The sequence below is a fragment of the Musca domestica genome, unplaced genomic scaffold, assembly GCF_030504385.1.
Source record: "Musca domestica strain aabys unplaced genomic scaffold, Musca_domestica.polishedcontigs.V.1.1 16, whole genome shotgun sequence".
NCBI classification, from domain to species: Eukaryota; Metazoa; Arthropoda; class Insecta; order Diptera; family Muscidae; genus Musca; species Musca domestica.
Window position 1 is genome coordinate 3681575 of NW_026712219.1, and position 20216 is coordinate 3701790.

Sequence of the window (20216 nt, forward strand, 5' to 3'; positions counted from 1 at the left end):
ATCCTAAGAACAATAGGCTTCAATTCCGACCCATCCCCATGCAAAATTTCGTGAGGATCGGACGATAGTTGCGACATACATATAATACCCTCAAAACGTAGTGTTGGGGAGTGTAAAAATTTAGAAAATTTAAAATTCAAAATTGTGAGTGAAATTGAAAAAATCGCATGCGATAAAAAAATATGACAAACATGAAAATGACAATATGACAAACATATTATCCCGCGATTTTCTTAGATTTTATCCTTTTCTGGCAAGAGACCATTCCGAATTGATCTGAATTGTGAAAATCGACCCAGCGGTTCTTAATTTATAAGCAGAATATATAAGATCACTTCTTTTTCATATATATATATATATATATATATATATATATATATATATATATATATATATATATATATATATCTTCTTCTTCTATATCTATAAAAGAGGAAAATGTTTGTATGTTTGTTTGTTTGTTTGTTTGTTTGTTTGTTTGTAATTTATGGACTCGAAAACCGCTGAATAGATTTTCCTGAAAATTTCCATATATACTCCAACATCGCCTGAAAGTAACATAGGCTATATACATTTTGAATTTCCACTTGGAACTGGAGATATAGCATCAGAATCGGAGGTACGTCCCAAAAATTTAGATTTTATATGCACATATCTATTGATTGGTTGAAGATACAGTCTCCAAATTTGGAATACGTAACGGAATTTGGAACAAAAATAAGTTTGCCAAATTATATTGTAATCGGTTCAGATTTGGATATAGATCCCATATATATTTTCGACCGATTTCGTTCATTTGATGCCTCAAACACAATATGAATGTTTGACTCCAATGAAATTTGGAATGTGTGACGGGATTTAATCCGAAAATAAATTTGTCAACTTATATTGAAATCGGTTCAGATTTGGATATAGCTCCCATATATATTTTCGGCCGATTTCAAGCATTTGATGCACCAAACACGCTATGTATCCCCAATTTCAATGAAATTTGAAACGTGTGATAGATTTTATCTAAAAAATGGATTTCCCAAATTATATTGAAATCGGTTCAGATTTGGATATAGCTCCCATATACATTTTCGGCCGATTTCATGTATTTGGTGGACCAAACACGACATGTATTTCCAATTGTAATGAAATTTAAAATAAGTAACGGAATTGGGAGCCAAAATGAATTTGTCAAATTAAATTGAAATCGGTTCAGATTTGGATATAGCTCCCATATATATTTTCGACCGATTTCATGTATTTGATGCACCAAACACGCTATATATCTCTAATTTCAATGAAATTTGGAATGTGTAGCGGAAATTAAAACAAATATACATTTGTCAAATTATATTAAAATCGGTTCAGATTTGGATATAGCTCTCATATATATTTTCGACCGATTTCATGTATTTTATGCACCATACACGACATGTATGTTCGATTCCAAAGAAATTTGGAATATGTAACGGGATTTTGATTAGAAAATAAATTAGTCAAATTATATTAAAATCGGTTCAGATTTGGATATAGCTCCCATATATATTTTCCGCCGATTTCACATATTTGATGCACAAAACACGATACGTATTTCCGATTCCAACGAAGTTCGGCATGAGTGGCTAAATTTGGTACAAAAATTAAGTTTGACAAATTATATTCAAATACGCTCAGATGTGATTATAGCTCCCATATATATACTCAGCCGATTTCACATATTTGATGCACCCAAAGCGAGAGAGACAAAATCTGGCACCAGCAAAAATTGCCGAATTATATTGTAATCAGTTGAGGTTTGGATATAGCAAACATATATATTTCGGCCGATTTCATACATATTATGCACCAAACACGATATATATGACCGATTCCAATGAAATTCAGAATGTGTAGCGGAATTTGGTTATAATAATAAATGTGATAAATTAATTGGAAATTAGTTAAGATTTGGATATAGCTCCCATATATATATATATATATATATATATATATATATATATATATATATATATATATATATATATATATATATATATATATATATATATATATATATATATATATATATATATATATATATATTCTCGGCCGATTTCACATATTTGACGCACCAATTTCAATTAAATATGAAAGGTGTGGCGGAGTTTGGTGTAAAAGTAATATTTTTAAAATTATATTTAAATCGGATCAGATTGGGATATGGTTTTAATAAGAACCATTGACCCACAACGCCCTAGGTTAACACTAAAACACAACACAACAATTTATTTGAAATACGCTTATTACGGCGAAGTATGTTGCTATCTCGAATTCACTAATCTCTAAATTTAGATTCATCTATATGATATGTCTACGATATTTGGCTATATTCTTCATCGAAATCCGAATAAAAAAGCCAGAAGTTCGCTTTTTGTGTATTTTGGATATTGCCTGTGTGTTATTTTCAGCGTTTCAGAATGGAAATGTTGGTATTTTTTCACACAAGGTAGTGGTCCATTCTACCCGCTGTCCTAAACCCTAACTACATGCAATATTTCGTGTCCTTTGGTTTCTATTTGCGACCTTATAACAGTTGCAAAATCAGGAACATTTTTAGTTGTGGGTCCATTTCAACCCCTAAATGATCATATTTAAAAATAATACGCCTAGCTCTTCTGAGCCTAACCCTACCCTTGTGAACATTTTGGTGAAGATCGGACGATAATTGCAATCTGTATATAATAACCCCATATAAGTCAAATTGAAATCGCATGCGATAAAAAATTTGAAGAATTAAAAAAAAAAAATGTCAAAAAAATACTACAAAATCTATAATAACATCATTATTGGCATTTTTATGCGAATTTTTAGATTTTATTCTTTTATGCATTCTGGATTATGAGGGCATTCTGAATTGACAAAATTTGTCAAAATCGGTCCAGCCGGTCCATCTCGAATTCACTAATTGCAATAGAAATGCCACTCTACTTAAAAAAATTGCAGTTTCCTGCACGCTTGGTATTTGCTATGAAATAAATAAATCCAAATGACAAACCCTTCGTGTATGCATGTCATGTTACTGCTTTTGTAATGATTTTGTTTATTAACGCATTAAATTAGTGCAATATTTTTTTTTTAATTTTTAAATTTGTGTTTCTTTATCCAACATATATTCGTATATAAAATTTTAAATGCATATAAAATCAAAAGGGGTAGCGAAGCGCACCGGGTTCAGCTAGTATATATATATATATATATATATATATATATATATATATATATATATATATATATATATATATATATATATATATATATATATATATATATATATATATATATATATATATATATATATAAATAATAATAATTTACCCGGGTAATAATTTACCCGGACAATAGTTAATCCGATGGCCGCTCAAATTGGTAGGTTTCTTCCCAGTCCCAAACTCTAACTCCATGTAAATTTTCGCGTCGATTGGTTCATAATTGTGACCTATAGAGCAATTACAAAATCAGGAATATTTTACGTTTTTTGTCCATTTCAACCCCTAAATATTGTGCGATCATCTCCAAAAACAATAGGGTTCTATTCTGACCCTAACCCCACCTCCAATTTCAATTTCGTGAGGATTTGTTCATAATTGCGACCTGTAGCATGATTACAAATTAACATGGACAGACGGACGGACGGACATACATAGCTAGATCGACTATACTTTCCTAAGTGGGAAACCAATATTTCGAGGTGTTACATAATTTTTGGCCCATCAAACTTCTAATACCCCCACCATATAGTGTTGTAGGGTATAAAAATATCGGATATCGCCTGTAAGTAATGCTGGTATTTTTTTACAAAAAATTATAGGTCCATTGTACCCGCTGTCCCAAACTCTAATTTTATGCGAGATTTCGTGTCCAAAATGAGGAAAATTATTAGTTATTATATATTGCGGACATCTTTTATAACAATAGGCCTAGCCCTTCTGAGCCCAACCCTATCCTTTTGAAAAATTTCGTGAGGATCGGACGATATTTGCAATCTGTATGTAATAACCCCTACCTGTGTTGTAAGGTAAAAAAAATATTACAAAATATTATAAGTCAAATTGAAAAAATCGCACGCGATGCTTTTATGTCAAGAGGGCATTCTGAATTGACAAAATTTGTAAAAATCGAGATATAAACATTCTAGTTAACATCCCCTTCCTTTGTATATAGACATTGTATATATTTCACTATATATATATCTGATATATTTACTATCGCCATCTATGTAACGGTCAGAATTGACCTGTTCGTCTATTTGTGATTTCGTCGAGATTAAAAATATTCGCGTTTTAATGGAAAAGAAGTCTTGTATTTAACACAAATGTTGTGGCCTATTTCGCCCACTAAATACTACCCGATGACCCTAAGCTCTAGCCCCATGCTAACTTCCGCGTCGATTGGTTTATAATTGGGACCTGTAGAGCAACTGCAAAATCAGGAATTTTTTCAGTTTTTGGTCCATTTCAACCTAAATATTATGCGATCATCTCAAAAGAAATAGGGTTCTATTCTGACCCTATCCCCACCTCCATTCTAAATTTCGTGAAGATCGGGCCATAATTGCGACCTGTAGCTTGATTACAAATGATCATGGACAGACGGATCGACGGACATACATAGCTAGATCGACTCAGCTCGGCGAGCTAGGAAGACCCATATATACTTATGACCCATATATACTTTCCTATGTGGGAAACCAATATTTCTAGGTGTTACATTTATTAGCAAAGCAAAAAATGTCGGAAATATTATCAAATTTTAGAATATGTTTAGATTTGTTCAAATTTGAATACGAGCGGGAGCGGCCATCGGCAGTTATGACGGCCCAGACCATCACCATGGCCGGCGCTTGATTTCTGGTGGCCAACCGAAGATGCACGTTTTCAGCTGACCTCTTTGGCAAGTAAACCCGATCATTTTGTTTGTTTTCAAACTGCTGGACAACGAATGTTTTCTCATCATCGGAGAAAACCAAATTCGGCAGTTCACCACTTTTGGCCAAGCGAAGCAACTCTTTAAATCTTTTGATTCTATTTTCTTTCTGTTGCGATAGAAGTTCTTGCACTTTGTAGAATTTCAATGGCTTTACCCCGAGCCCATTTTCAATATTTGCCGAAAGGAATATTGCGATATGTTCAGCTCACGAGCAATTTTTCGACCACTGCGACGCGGATTTCGATCAAATCGCTTCTTTTCTTTTCGAACGAATTCTGCTGATTTTGCTGTTTTCTTCCGTCCACTTCCTTGACGTTGGGCTCCGCTACCAGTATCACGATAACGAGCGATGGTACGAGACACAAAGGATTTGTTCACATTTAAATGCTGGAGTGCTCCAGCAATAGCAACTTGTGGTTTTCCAGCCAAATATAAAGAAATCACACTATCACGCTTAAAATTCCATCACGAATAACTTTTTTTCTGGAAAATTCTCACCAAAATGCTTTTGTACGCTTGTAAACAATATAATAAGCTGTTACTGTAATAATTTTAACAGCTGTTGGAAGAGTGGCTTAGAAATGACAGCAGCCTCAAATTGGTTGCAGTTTTTTGATCTCACCCTATATAACCCACAAAGAAATAGTCGTATTGAAAGGATGTATCAAACACAGCGCACCGTAGAACTTTTAAAAATTCCACCATTGGGTTTTTATATAAAAGAATCGGAATTCAAGCGTGTTCTACTTTAAACTAGAAAAACCAGAAGGATCGTTTGGATAATGCTTTTAAACTTTCCCAAAAATCATAAGGTGAGTGAGGCCGTAATATGGGAGAGCATACCGAAACGGGAACCGGTTTAGATCACATTATACTACAAGAATTGTTATCTATTGCGACTTTTTAATAGCAAATTTTAAAAAAATTCGAAAGTAAATGTGACTAAGATTATCGAAATACCGAATATCAGTGGGTACCGTTATATGTGCGCTATAGAAAGGCATGGACCTAGATATTTAATTTTGGCCCCTTGAGCTAGAACCCATTATAAGCTACAAATACCAATTTTTAGCAAACGTAAACAAATGTGGAGAAAATCATCTAAATACCGAATATTGGGAGGTGCCGTCATATGACGGCTATACCAAAATGTAGACCAATATCTCATTTTCAATACCAACCATCCTAGACACAATACAAGTTATAGGGCCAAATTTTAGAGCTCTACGTAAAATAATGTGGGCTGTATCGTGTTCTTCAACAGATAGACGGACTTAGAATTTTATGCTGATCGGGAATATAAATACTTTATGGGGTCTACGACGAATATTTAAGGATATTTAGGTGTCTACGACACCTCTTTCAAGGTGAAGGGTATAAAAACGCAGTTTTGCCGAGTCAAACTTTTTTTAACCTGTACCATCAAGGAAATACCCTTCACAAATATGTATACACGTGCTGAAATTGCATCGAAAGGTACAGTAATGTAAAGGGAGTAATGGGAGCACAGTAAACCCTTCATTGGACCTCTTTATTTTGCAACAGGAAGTGGAACTCACTCTATCTTCCGAACAAAATGAAGTAGATTGATAAAATTTTACTCAAATGTATATTATATCTGCAGGACTTTTTGGTACTGAAAATGGGCCATGTAAGTCCACGTTTTGGTATAGCCCCCATGTAATGGTACCTCCCCTTTTTCGGTATTTTGGTGATTTAAGCGACATTATCAACGGAAATGTTTCAAATTTGGTATTTGCAAATTCGTAATGGGTACTACAGCCCATGACAAAAAATTGTCTGTGCAGATCCACGTCTTCGTATAGCCTCCATATAACGGTACCTCCGGATATTCGATATTTTGATGATTTTAGCGACATTATTCACCGAAATTTTATCAAATTAGGTATTTGAAGTTTGTAATGGATACTACAGCCTTAGACAGAAAATTGTCTGTGCAGGTCCACGTTTTGGTATAGCCCCAATATAATGGTACATCCCTATATTCGGTATTATGATGATTTTAGCTGCATTATTCACCGAATTTTTTTTTTCAAGTCTCGCATTTGAGTGTTGTAATGGTTTATGACAATAGTTACCTATGCAGGTCCACATCTTCGTATAGACTCTTATATAATGGCTACATTCGAAATTTTTAAAATTTAACAAAATTTTTAAGGGTGTTTATTTATTTATTTATTTATTTTTTTTTTTTTTTTTTTGAAAAACCGAACGGAACCAACCGGACTTACTGCCTTTTTACTTGTTTTCGTTTTTTAATTATTTTATTGTGCAATAAATATATATCATAATATCAATATTTTTTTTTTTTTTTTCATTTCACATTTCAAAACTTCAATTGAACTCCCTTGAATAGAGTTAGGTCATCATAGCTCTTTATCATATATAAAAATGGTCGATCGACATCAAACAGTTTTGGCTCTTCTTCGAACATGGGCATACAGCAACCAACCATGAATGTAGCTGAAATAAAAAGGAATTAAAAATATAGATTTTTAAATATTTACATTTTGAAAACACTTTGAATTTGTGATACATTTCTGAAGCATGGAATAAATTAAAGTATTAGTGGAAAAAACATTTATTATTTTTTTAATATCAATTAAATAAATTTTTCCATAGCTCAATGTTTGGTGATTCATGTATGTTATTTACACATATGACAAAAACATTTCTCAGGAATATAGAAGAATAACTCGGGAATATAGAATTGAATAATATGTTTTATTTGTATATATTGTATGATATAGCTTTGCGACGGAATTGAAATCAAGTTTAAGAAATCCAAATTTAAACATACACCATTCAACCATAAATGTTATACAAGTGATTTATTTAAATTATAAGTGTTTGTCAAAACATTTCTAATTCAATGCTATGACCTCTACAGCGGGCCCAATTTATTATTTGCTTAGATATTTTTTTTTTTAAATAATTCACAGCTCATTTACGGAATAGTACCTTACAACTGTTTTTGTTGCCCTTTAAATAAAATTACATCGTCTGAACTCTTAATCATATATAAGAAAGGACGGTCCACTGTGAATATCATAGGAGGTTCCTCGAACATGACCATTGAACATCTCATCATTAGCATTGCTAAAAGAGAAAAATATGTTCAAAAATTCATTTTACTTTAATCTAAATATAGACGAACGACACAAATATGGACAATAGATTGGAATTTAAGATACATGTAAGAAGATGGACCAGTGTTGGAATGAATTATTATATACAGGTTAAGATGAAAAAACTGCGACCAACTTCAGGCTGCTGTCATTTCTAAGCCACTCATCCGACAGCTGTTAAAATTTTTTCAGGTACAGCTCATTATATTATTTACAAGCGTACAAAAGCATTTTGGTGTAAATTTTCCAGAAAAAAGTTATTCTTGATGGAATTCAAGCGTAATAGTGTGATTTCTTTATATTTGGCTGGAAAACCACAAGTGGCTATCATTAGAGCAGTCCAGTATTTAAATCTGAATAAATATTTTGTGTCTCGTACTACGCTCGTTACCGTGGCACTGGTAGCGTAGCCCGACGTCAAGGAAGTGGACGGAAGAAAACAGCATTTTTTAGCAGAAATTGTTCGAAAAGTAAACAAGCGATCGAAACCTTCGTCGCTGTGGGCAAAAAATGGTTCATTAGCTGACATTTCGCAATATTCCATTCGGAAAATATTGAAAAATAAGCTCGGGGTAAAGTCATTAAAATTCCAAAAAGGGCAAAAACTTACACCGCAACATAAAGAAACTAGCCTCAAAAGAGCTGGCCGAAAGAGGTGAACTGCCGAATTTGGTTTTCTCCGATGAGAACACATTCCTTGTCCAGCAGCAACAAACAAAATTATCGTATTTGCTTGCCAAAGAGGACAGCTCAAAATGCCCACCTTTGTTTGGGTACCAGTACTTAAGCGCCGGCCATGGTGATGGTTTGGGCCGCTATAACGGCTGATGGTCGCTGTTCGCTCGTATTAATTGACCGCGACATCCAAATAAAGGCCGAATATTGTCGCGAAAATATTCTGGAGGGTGTATTGAAGGCTTGGGCATGCAATCATTTTGGCCACAGACCTGTACATTCCAACAGGACTCAGCACCATCGCACTCAGCACGCGCCACCCAAGAATGGTTACAAAATTAAGTTCCTCGCATTATTTCCAGCGCACAATGGCCACCAAAATCTCCGGATACCAATCCGTTGGACTATTGTGTCTGGAGTATATTGTCAAGCAAGGTTGGCACAAAAAAAATACCGAAGTGTCGATCACTTCAAGCAAGCACTTCGCCGGGAATGAGCCAAAATACCGCAGATCAACATTTGGGTATCGTGTGACGGTTTCATTGGCCGTTTGAAGGCCATAATTCCTGCCAAAGGTGACCAATTCGAACAAATCTAAAAGTATTTTAAAATTTATTCTATTTTCGACATTTTTTGCTTTCATTCAATAAAATTTGAAAATATGTAAAAAATTATGTAAACAATACAATGAGCTGTCACTGGAATAACTTTAACAGCCTTCGGCCGAGTTGCTTCGAAATGACAGCAGTCTGAAATTGGTTGTAGTTTTTTCATCTCACCCTGTATAATGAAATTTGGAAAAGAATACATGATGGTTTGGGAAAGAAATGTGGTTTTCGGTAAGATTTAGACTATTGACATCCGCATTGTAGAATTTTATGACAAATAATTTTTTCGAATATTTTTAACGACATTTAAAAAAACAGGACCAAAAAAAAGTTTGACCACTTTACGTTTAACATTTCTGAGAAAACCCCAGTGTTTTTGTTTGTAATATAATCAACGGAATCTAGTAAATCTTAATTCGAAAATTTCAAAAAATGTGGAAAAGAGGGGAATTTGCCCCTCTAAATATTTTACTTTGCAATGCAAACTTTTTAAACCTCTATACAAATATGTGTCACCAATTTCATACCCTCCACTATACATAGTATGGAGGGTGTATTAAGTTCGTCAATCATTTTAGCTAAAAGCTAAAATTTTGCACATATCAGTCTTATGTCTTGAGGCAGATCAAGTGCGAAGATGGGTTATATCGGTCCACTATATCGTATAGCCCCCATACAACGGTACCCCCCGATATTCGGTATTTGGATGATTTCAGCCACATTTTCCAACGGGATTGTCTGAAAATCTACACAAGAACTTTTTTCTGAGTATTTTACTCTCCGGAAGATAATTGTTCATATAGGTCCACTATATCGTATAGCCCCATACAACGCTACCCTCGATATTCGGTATTTTGTTGATTGTAGCCAAATTTTTCAATAAAATTGTCTGAAAATTCACATAAGCATTTTCTTCTGAGAAGTCCATCCCCTGGAAGATTAAGATATCGTTTATCCCCAATATAACGGCACCTCCCTATATTCGGTATTTTGATAATTTTAGGAACATTTTTCAATGGAATTGTCTAAAAATCCATACTAGAAGTTCCTTCCAAGCACATTACTCCCTGGAACAGGAATATCTATATTGGCTAAAGATATCGTATAGCCCACATATGTTGATGATTTCGGCTACATTATTCACGATTTTTTTTTTTTTTTCAATTTTCGTATTTCCATATTGTAATGGCTTATGAAAAAAATTGCCTATGCAGGTCCACGTCTTCGTATAGACCCCAATATAACGACTAAATTTTTTTTTAAGATTTTAACAATTTTTTTTTTTTAAAGATTTTAACAGAAATTTTGGCGAATGTTATTTTTTGAAAATTTTCAAATTTTTTCCAAATGTTGGAGGGTATTCGGTTCGGTTGGTTCGACCCGGCTGATCTTACTGATTTTTTACTTGTTTATGTCTACTTTCATAATCTCCTGATTTTTTTCTTTTATTATTTTTTGTGTTGCACAGTATAATAAAATTAGGCAATATCATTCATTCCTTTCAGAATACATATATTCAAAAGTTGTAATTAAAACATATTTATTTATTTATTATTATGGAAATATGTACTATTTATTATGGTTATTACAGCTAAAAATATCTACTCATTTTTACATTGGAAATTTGCAATAATTGTGGGAAAGGCTATTAGCTATTTTATAAAGGCATTATTAAATGTATTTTTTGGCACTGATCATCCCATGTATCTGGCAAAGAACCAGGCTACTCGGTTTGTACTTCTGATTACATAAATAAAACGATGATTGGCATTGAAACGTTTCGGCCGTGAAAAACTTACAGAGCCTGCTCTAATACCTACAAAATAAAATAAATAATAATTAGATGTATGATCGGCAAGGGTATTAAAACTATACGAACCCAATGTTCATTCCAACTTTTGTACGGACATGCAATAACTCCCCAGACGCAAACACTTGCAATTTCAATGAAGGACAAAACAATGTTAATATTAAGTTTCCCAAAATTTTCAATACAATGCATTTTCACAAATTATTTTCAAAAAAAAAACTTATATTAAAAGAATTTTTTTTATTAAACATATTTACACATGATATGTATAAAAAACTGAATATAATTTAGAAATTTTCAATTTTGCCAAAAAATAATTGATTACAATCCTTGTTATTTTTCACAACATAATAGAAGGGGTGATCGACGTTAAATTGCTTCGGAATATCGAAGGATATGAAGGCACATTCCAGCACAATTTCCACAGCTGCAGGACGAGAGAAAAGCAATGGCAAAATTATTAAAGAAATTTTTGGAAATTTGAAAACCTACTGAACAAAAGGAGTTTAAAAAGCAATAAATAAACGGGACGGCTACATTTGCACACAACTAGGGTTAAAAATAAAAATAAAAAAATTCTACTTTTTTATTTTAAAGCCTGAAATAGTTCATATTTTCCCAAAGCAATCAAACAAGTGTATAAGTTTGCAGATATAAAATATTAATTAATTTATTAGTTTTTTTTTAATTTTCAATTCAAATGATGTAAAAATCAAAAACATGTATAAAGGGCGCCGTTTTATATTAGAAAGCTTTCATATCTCCCTCGAATAGTGTTACTAAATTCTTGTCTACGATTTTATAGAAAAATGGATGATCCACGTTAAAAACCATAGGCGGATCCACTATCCTAGGAGCCATTCGATTCATCACAATTCCGGCTGGAAAACAAATACAAAAAATAGAGGACTCTTGAAAAGACGCACAATGAACACAAATAACATGAAGATATTGCCAAGGAGCTTAGAATGTCAGACAGAAAACAAATGGACGCATTAGTGACGTTTATTATCTTGAGAAAAGAGTAGTTTTTATACCCTACAACACTATGTGTTGGGGTATTATAAGTTTGATTGAGCCAGAATTTATGTAACACCTCGAAATATTGGTTTCCCATATAGGAAAGTATATATGGATCTTCCTAGCTCGCCGAGCTGAGTCGATCTAGCTATGTATGTCCGTCCGTCCGTCCGTCTGTCCATGTTAATTTGTAATCACGCTACAGGTCGCAATTATAGCCCGATCCTTTCGAAATTTTGCACAAAGGTGGGGTTAGGGTCAGAATAGAATCCTATTTCTTTTGGAGGTGATCGTCAAATGTTTAGGGGTTGAAATGGACCAAATACTGAAAAAATGTCGGATTTTGCAGTAGCTGTACAGGTCGCAATTAAAGACCAAATCGGAATTTTGCATGTAGCTAGAGTTTAGGGCGGGGAAGAAGCCTACCAATTTGGGTGGTCATCGGATAATATTTAGCGGTTAAAATAGACCATATCTTTTGTGTTGTAAAAATTCAAAATTTTTTAATAAACCGCGAATATTTTAAATCCCGGCGAAATCACAAAGCCATGACAAGGTTACTTCTGATCATTACATTGATGTTAACATCCAACAAATCGGATATATAGCAAAATATGTGCGATATATATGTCTATCAAAGAAGATATGCTTGAAAGATCTCTTATATGTCGAGAACGGCTGAACTGATTTCGACAGTTCTCATTAATTCCAAATGGCCTCTTGGCAGGAAAGAAAAAACGTCTAAAAAAATCGCATAAAAATATCTCTCTAAAGATGAAAATATTGATTTTGTAATATTTTCTCATATTTTTTCAATTTTGGCATATTTTCATTTTGAATTAAACATTTGGTAATATTTCTATAGCTAACAAAACTAAGTAGTTAGGATATCAGGATATCATATACAGATCGCATTTATGGCCCGATCCTTACGAAATTTTGCATGGGGATAAGATGAGGGTCAGAAAAGAAGCCTACTCATTTTGGAGATGATCGCCATTTAGGGGTTTAAATGGACCAAAAAACTGCAAAATTGTTAACAGGTAGTAATTATCGCCCGATCCACACGCACATTTGAATGGGGGTTACCGGACATTGCAAAAGCCAAGCAGTTTTGGATGGCCATCCAAAAATATTCAATGTGTGAAATAGTTTGCCAACTTTTGTAGACAAAATAGGAAAATGTACATTCCATAGAGAACAAAACCTGATGGTTTTCTCTTATTATTTGTCACAATATCTTGTGGAATTCTTTCGAGTATCTCGCCTATATAAACTGTATCGTTTATTATAGTGTTGTAGGGTATTCAACGGTCGGCCCCGCTCGACTGTAGCCTTTGCTTACTTGTTTGAATATTAAATTCGTTAACAACACATCAAAGTGTTAAAAACAAGTAAATAACATTAGGTTCGGCCAATTAAGTGTGTGAAACCATTACATGGTAACATGAAAAAACTGCAGCCAACTTCAGACTGCTGTCATTTCTAAGCCACACATTCGACAGCTGTTGTAATTATTCCAGTGACACCTCATTATATTGTTTACAAACGTACAAAAGGATTTTGGTGAGAATTTTCCAGAAAAAAGTTATTCGTGACCGAATTCTAGCGAGATAGAGTGATTTCTTTATATTTTGATGGAAAACCTCAAGTGGCTATCGTTAGAGCACTCCAGCGTTTAAAGGTGAATAAATCTTTTGTGTTTCGTACCATCACTCGTTACCGTGATACCGGTAATGTAGCCCGAACTCAAGGAAGTGGACGGAAGAAAACAGCAACATCAGCAGAAATGGTTCGAAAAGTAAAGAAGCCCGCGTGGCTGAAAAATGGCTCGTGAGCTGAACATATCGTAATATTCCATTCGACAAATATTGAAAAATGAGCTCGGGGTAAAGCCATTGAAATTCCAAAAAGTGCAAGAACTTACACCACAACAGGAAAAAAAAATAGACTCAAAAGAGCTAAAGAGTTGCTTCGCTTGGCCGAAAGTGGTGAACTGTCGAATTTGGTTTTCTCCAATAAGAAAACATTCGTTGTCCAGCAGCAAAATGATCGTGTTTACTTGCCTAAAAGGTCAGCTGAAAATGTGCACCTGCGGTTGGTGGGGGCCGCCATAACAGACGATGGTCGCTCTCCGCTCGTATTAATCGACCGTGGCATCAGAAAAGATGCCTTGGGCCATACACATACACAAATCTAAGCTTATTCTAAAATTTGGTGCTATTTCCGACATTTGTTGCTTTCATTCGATAAAATTATAAAAAAAAATGTAAAAATTATGGCGTTTGACTTTGTTGCAGTTTTTTTATCTCACTCTGTATAATTAGTATTAAGCGGAGTGATGGAGATAAACTTTGGTATTGGGTGAAGAAATAGGGCTAACATCCCGATATTTTATATAGATGTCACCGCTGTTGTCTGTGGTTAAGATATGGAGGTGGTTTTGTAAATGTGTACTACAATTGTTCGAACAGTACTAGTGGCATTCAATTGGGTCTTGGGTAAGGGATAGTGCTGGAATCCTCAAATTTAATATTGAGGTCTCTGTTGGTATCTGGAATTTAGATTTGACGTTGGTTTTAAAGTGTGTCCTACATTTATACTAACAGCACTCAATGGTTGTACATTTAGAATTTGGTGAACGAATAGAGGGGAAATTCCGAAATTTGTTGGTATCTCGGATTAACTTTAGAAATAGTTCCGAAACCGTGGAATTTTATATTCTGAGAACTGCTGATGTCTAGGATTGAAATATGGAATAATTACTAAAATTATACGAAAAGTACTACATGTTTTTAAATTTGGCATTGGGTGTATATGTAGAGCTTGAATCCCGAAATTTGAAATTGGTTCTTTGTTGGTATCTGGTGGTAGTTTTGCAAATAATTATTCGAAAAGTACTAAATGTTACTAATTATGGATCACTGTTGGTGTCTAGGGTGGAGAGATGTAGATTCTTTTGGATTTATGTACTAAATGTTGCTAAATTTGGTATTGGGTGAAGTTATAGAGCTGAAGTTCTGAAATTTTATATTGAGATCACTGTTGGTTTCTAGAGGCGTTGAAATAATTTTTAACGGAATAATTGGATGTGCGTCCATTGTGCAATGATTTTACTAATATCCACCTCGTAAACTTAAAAATGAACAATTTTGGCTAATTTTGGTGTAAACATTTTCCTTTTCCTATTATTCTTTCTTTATTATTCTAATAAATAAACCCTTGAAAGTCTGAAAATTTAGTACGATGTATAAAGTTTTTTTTAACAATATTATCAAACTGAACAAATTTTACATTTTGAGTACTGAAAATTGAATTGAATTGTTGGAACGAATCATAAATATTCAGGTGGATTTTTCGCTGTTGAAGTATCTGGTACTTGCTAGTACCATTTGCCCCGATTGAAAAAAAATCTAAAACATCTTAGATAGCTTAAATCGGTACCTATCGTAAAATATAGATCGATTTCTATTATTTTTCAAAATATTTCAATCGGGGGTCCTATATTATTGTGTCTTAATTTTTTTAACAAATTAATAAATTTAAAAAAAAATTTTTTTTCAAATAAAAAAATCGGTTAAAATTCTACTAAATTCTTAAGAATGCAGAATATAGGGAGTAACCGTTGTATTGGGATCCACACGAAACCGTGAATTTGCATAGACAATTTTTGCCATAGACATTATAGTATTAAAATACAAAACTTGAAACTATACCGGGGAATATGTAGCCAAAAACACCAAAATACCGAATATAGGGACAAACACACATTTAAGTAAAATTGTATCAACGGACGGACGGACATCGCTAAATCGAAATAGAATTTCCTTCTGATCAAGAATATATATAGCTGGTGTGGTCCAAAATGTATATTTCGGGGTGTTACAAACAGAACGACAAACGTAATATACGTAGCGTATATGGTACTATGGTGGAGGGTATTAAAAATAGCATTGATAAGAGTCATGAACATGATTGGATTATGAATGAAAATGAGCCTCTGGCCTGGCAAAAAGCAAATGTTTTCTAATGTATTTAATTACATTATACATCATCTTACAAGCTATTAAACCACACATTTATGTCCCTCAAAGTATTTGACATCCGAGTTCGATTTGACAATGTAATAGAAACTATGTTCGACTTCAAAATTTACAATTATTTCATTCTCCCATTTGCAATATTTACGCTTTATTAGGAGACCTGTAATGAGAATAGCGTTAAAAATAAATTAAAAATAAAAAACCATTATTTCAAAATTTCTGGGCAGAGTTGGGATGCAAATGTATTGCAAATTATTAGTTATGTGGGCAATGGTTATATTGAAGCTTTGCTTGGAATCTGAAAAATTTGACAGTTACAAACGAAGCCATAACAAACCAGTAAAGAAAGTCCTAAAGTCGGGCGGGGCCGACTTTATGATACCCTACACCACTTTGCCAATTTAGTTGAGCTCCACTTAATAATTAAAAGTTTTTATGGGAGAATTCAATCATACACGCTATGATTATTATAATAATTTAAAATTCAAAGGACTAAATATGCCGAAGCATTTGTATCTTTTAAATTCGGACTTGTATTGCCCATTTGGTGCGAAATTAATTTGAAATCGGATAAAAATATATATGGAAACTATATCCAAATCTGAACCGATCTTGATAAAATTTGGCAAAGATATTTCTGAGCTGTATTTGATATATTTCCCTGAATATCGTTGTTACGGAGTGCATATTACGGCTGTGGGTAACAAATACAATAAATCGAATGAACAATATATATGGGAGCTATAACTATATCTTAACCGATCTTCACCAAATTTGTCATACTAGCCAGACTCAATTCGGTCGTAAGTGCCAAATTTCATCCCATTTGGGCAAATATTAGACGTTTGATGTACAATAAAATGTAAATCGGACGAAGTTATATATGGGAGCTATATCCAAATCTGAACCGATCTCGATAAAATTTAGCAAAGGTGTTTCTGAGCTGCATTTGATATATTTCCCCAAAATATTATTGTTACAGAGTGCATATTACGGGTGCGGAGGACAAAAATAACAAATCGGATGAACAATATATATGGGAGCTATAGCTATATCTGAACCGATTTCGATCAAATTTGGCATACATATTTTCAGGCCTAGTTTGGTTGTATGTGCAAATTCCATACATATTCTGACCAGTTTTCTAAGGCTTCAAGATTGATTTTTTAACTCAATAACCCAATGATGCAAAAAAATTATATTTCGAGCAATGATAGTTTCATACAACCCTATGTACACGAAATACAGTACCACTAAAATATTGAAACAATTTTCGTACATTTTTCGATGATGCTTTATTCGATGAAATAACAGTTGAAATCTCTATAGGTTATCTACATATTTTCCTTCAAAGAACTTAATTCCCTGGGAGTTTTGTACAACATAGCGGAAGGAATGGTCAACTTGGAAAATTTGTATAATTTCTCCAATTTTGTCACCTTTGATCTTCTTTGCTATTCTTGCTGAAAATATACAAGGAAGTGGAAACAACAATAGGACAAACATTTACATTGGAGGCAATTTCCCAGCATTTAAATCCTCATGCAAATTAGAAGCCATGGCATAAAGCTATTACAAAACGAAGCACTTTTACACAGAAGGCCTCAGGATTATGAATGAGAAAGCAGCTGTCATACACGTAGCTATAGAAAATATTTATTTTTTCTCAATACTGAAAAGATACAAATTTGAAAAACTGTAGTTTTTTTTCGAGTTTTTGGATATATAGTTTGGATCTATATATAAGAAATATCTTTTTCTATTCCTCAAAAATAAAAAAATATATATGTTAAAGGATAAGGTGTTGCCGAAGAATAGAAATTTCACAAGAAGTTTACTCTCCACTCTTTTTTTTTTGTGGGAGCGCTTCATAGGAGCAACTGTTTTCAAAATAGAGTAAAAGTGAAATGGAGGGAAAACGTTATTTTTTATGCTGAGTTGTATGTTCGTATGTATGTTTGGTAGGAAACGGGTTTTGATGTGGAGGCGGACTGTTGGGGTCGTATACAAGCCGACAGTGAACAAAAAAATAACAGAGCCGGGTAGAATCTGATCAATTTCCAGAGAATTCTGGTGCCACTCGAAACTTCTAGTTACTTAGAAATATAACGTATTCCCGATTTCTATTTTTCCCCCACATTTCGGAGCTCTGTCATAAACAAACACAAACAAATATTGCAAAATTTTGTCTAAATAGGGTTATATCTAATTTTTTTTTGTACCCTCGACCTTAGTATGGGTGGTATATTAAGTTTGTCATTCCGTTTGTAACACCTTGAAATACACATTTTAGACCTCACAAAGTGCAAGTATTCTTGATCGGCATAAAATTTTAAAATTCTTTAGCGATGTCCCTCCGTCTGTCTGTCTGTCCATCTTTCACTCTAGCTTCCGAACGAACTGAAGTATGTTAATCAAATTTTACTGAAATGGGTGTTTGGTCTGCAGGATTTTTGGTATTGAAAATCGGTTACATAGGATATATTTTTCTTAACATAAATATGTATTAGTATTCATTTAATGATTTATTTAGTTTCTCAATTACAATAATGTATATGTAGCTTTAGCATTTTTCCTAAATGGCAACTGTCGCTTTGGGAATTTTGTAGCTTCCCATAAACAATTTAATTTCCTCTTTGTTTTTCAGATAATAGTAAAATCCATGGTTCGCAATGAAATTCTTCGGATGAATTCGACCCATCGAAGATTTTAGACGTGAAATTAGGATAGCTAAAGAAAATGAAGACATTTTTAAATTATCGCATTAAGTACTAAAATTTTGTGGAGAATTAAGTTAACATGGCAAACATATATATCACATACATACATATGTTGAAGAAACACATTATAGTTTCCAGATTTCGAAAATTTGTATGGATCTATTATTTTAGATTCGTTTCAACATTTCGTATTAGGTATTTTTTAGCCCTCAAAAAATACAACTGTTAATTTTGGCAAAAAAAATAATAATAAAATAATAATCAAAACTACGTACATCGTACTAAATTCTCAGACTTTCAAGGTTTTATATATTACTAGCTGGCCCGGTCCGCGTTGCCGGCCCCTACTTTTAGTCTTTAATGCATATTTTTTAAGCATTATAGAATTATGAAAGCGGCACAATTTTTATTATAAGTAAAATAACTCCATAGTAATTTCTAAATAGAAATAAACATTCATGGGAAAAATTATAATAGATAATAATCTACCGTTGGTTTTAGATATTTTGAATAGCCTGATCTTATTTTTCAGTCTAAGGCTATAATTGAGTGTTAAAAACCTGTATGATATAGAACTTCTATAATAGCCCCATGTGAAAACTCAGCTAAATTTTTGGTATTGAATTTCCAATGTTAAGAATACCGTGGTGCGTGGTATTTAGTTTTGTCCACCTCATAATTGAGGGCGGAATGATTTCAAAATAGTCAAAGATAATTGCTTTTTTACACCCATTACCGTGAAATATTAATTAATTTATTTAAATTGTGAGTTGGAGAAACCATAAAGTCCATATTTTTCATCATAGTATAATTCAATAACGAACAAAAAAATTAATATTCGTGATTTTTTCATGTTTCTGCCACAATTTGATATTTCGGAGTTTATGGCATGTAGATGTTAATCCCACATCTACGTTCCCAACCAATATTCTCTTGGGAGTTTCAAATTCAATAGTATATCAAATTTTCTTTTCTGACCAAACATTGGTTAGGAAAGCGGATTTGTGGGTACACTAATGTGAGAACTATACTCGAATAAATGCCTATGTGGACAATTATCTGAGGGACGATTCTCTACCCCAGAGTTGCCTAAATACAATTTTTTAGCCAAATCAATTGATGAATGTGGTCAAGACCAAGATGGACTCTACTCCGAAAATTGAAAATATTATGAGAAGAGGTTTTTTACACCCTTAGAAACAAAGATACCAAATAAAGGCCTAAAGATGAAAAAA

The 20216-nt window shown here is 33.3% G+C and overlaps 1 protein-coding gene across 8 annotated transcripts in view; it reads right to left on the minus strand.

Annotated features, from left to right (window-relative positions):
• Nucleotides 1-7194: 7194 nt before the first annotated feature.
• Nucleotides 7195-20216, minus strand: part of LOC101894531 (serine protease inhibitor 3/4) — a 41496-nt gene continuing 28474 nt past the window's right edge. Inside the window, exons 4-5 of one of the 8 annotated variants that reach the window (XM_059120009.1) lie at nt 7939-8076; nt 7310-7440 (exon numbers count right to left, since the gene is read on the minus strand). In XM_059120009.1, coding sequence (XP_058975992.1) covers nt 7940-8076 — 137 coding nt within the window. In that variant the 3' untranslated portion in view covers nt 7310-7440; nt 7939. Of the gene's footprint in view, nt 7441-7938; nt 8077-10981; nt 11205-11477; nt 11626-11838; nt 12080-16278; nt 16422-17569; nt 17725-18767; nt 18992-20216 lie in introns of those variants that run through there. The other 7 variants (XM_059120012.1, XM_059120011.1, XM_059120013.1 and 4 more) reach the window with 7 other exon arrangements.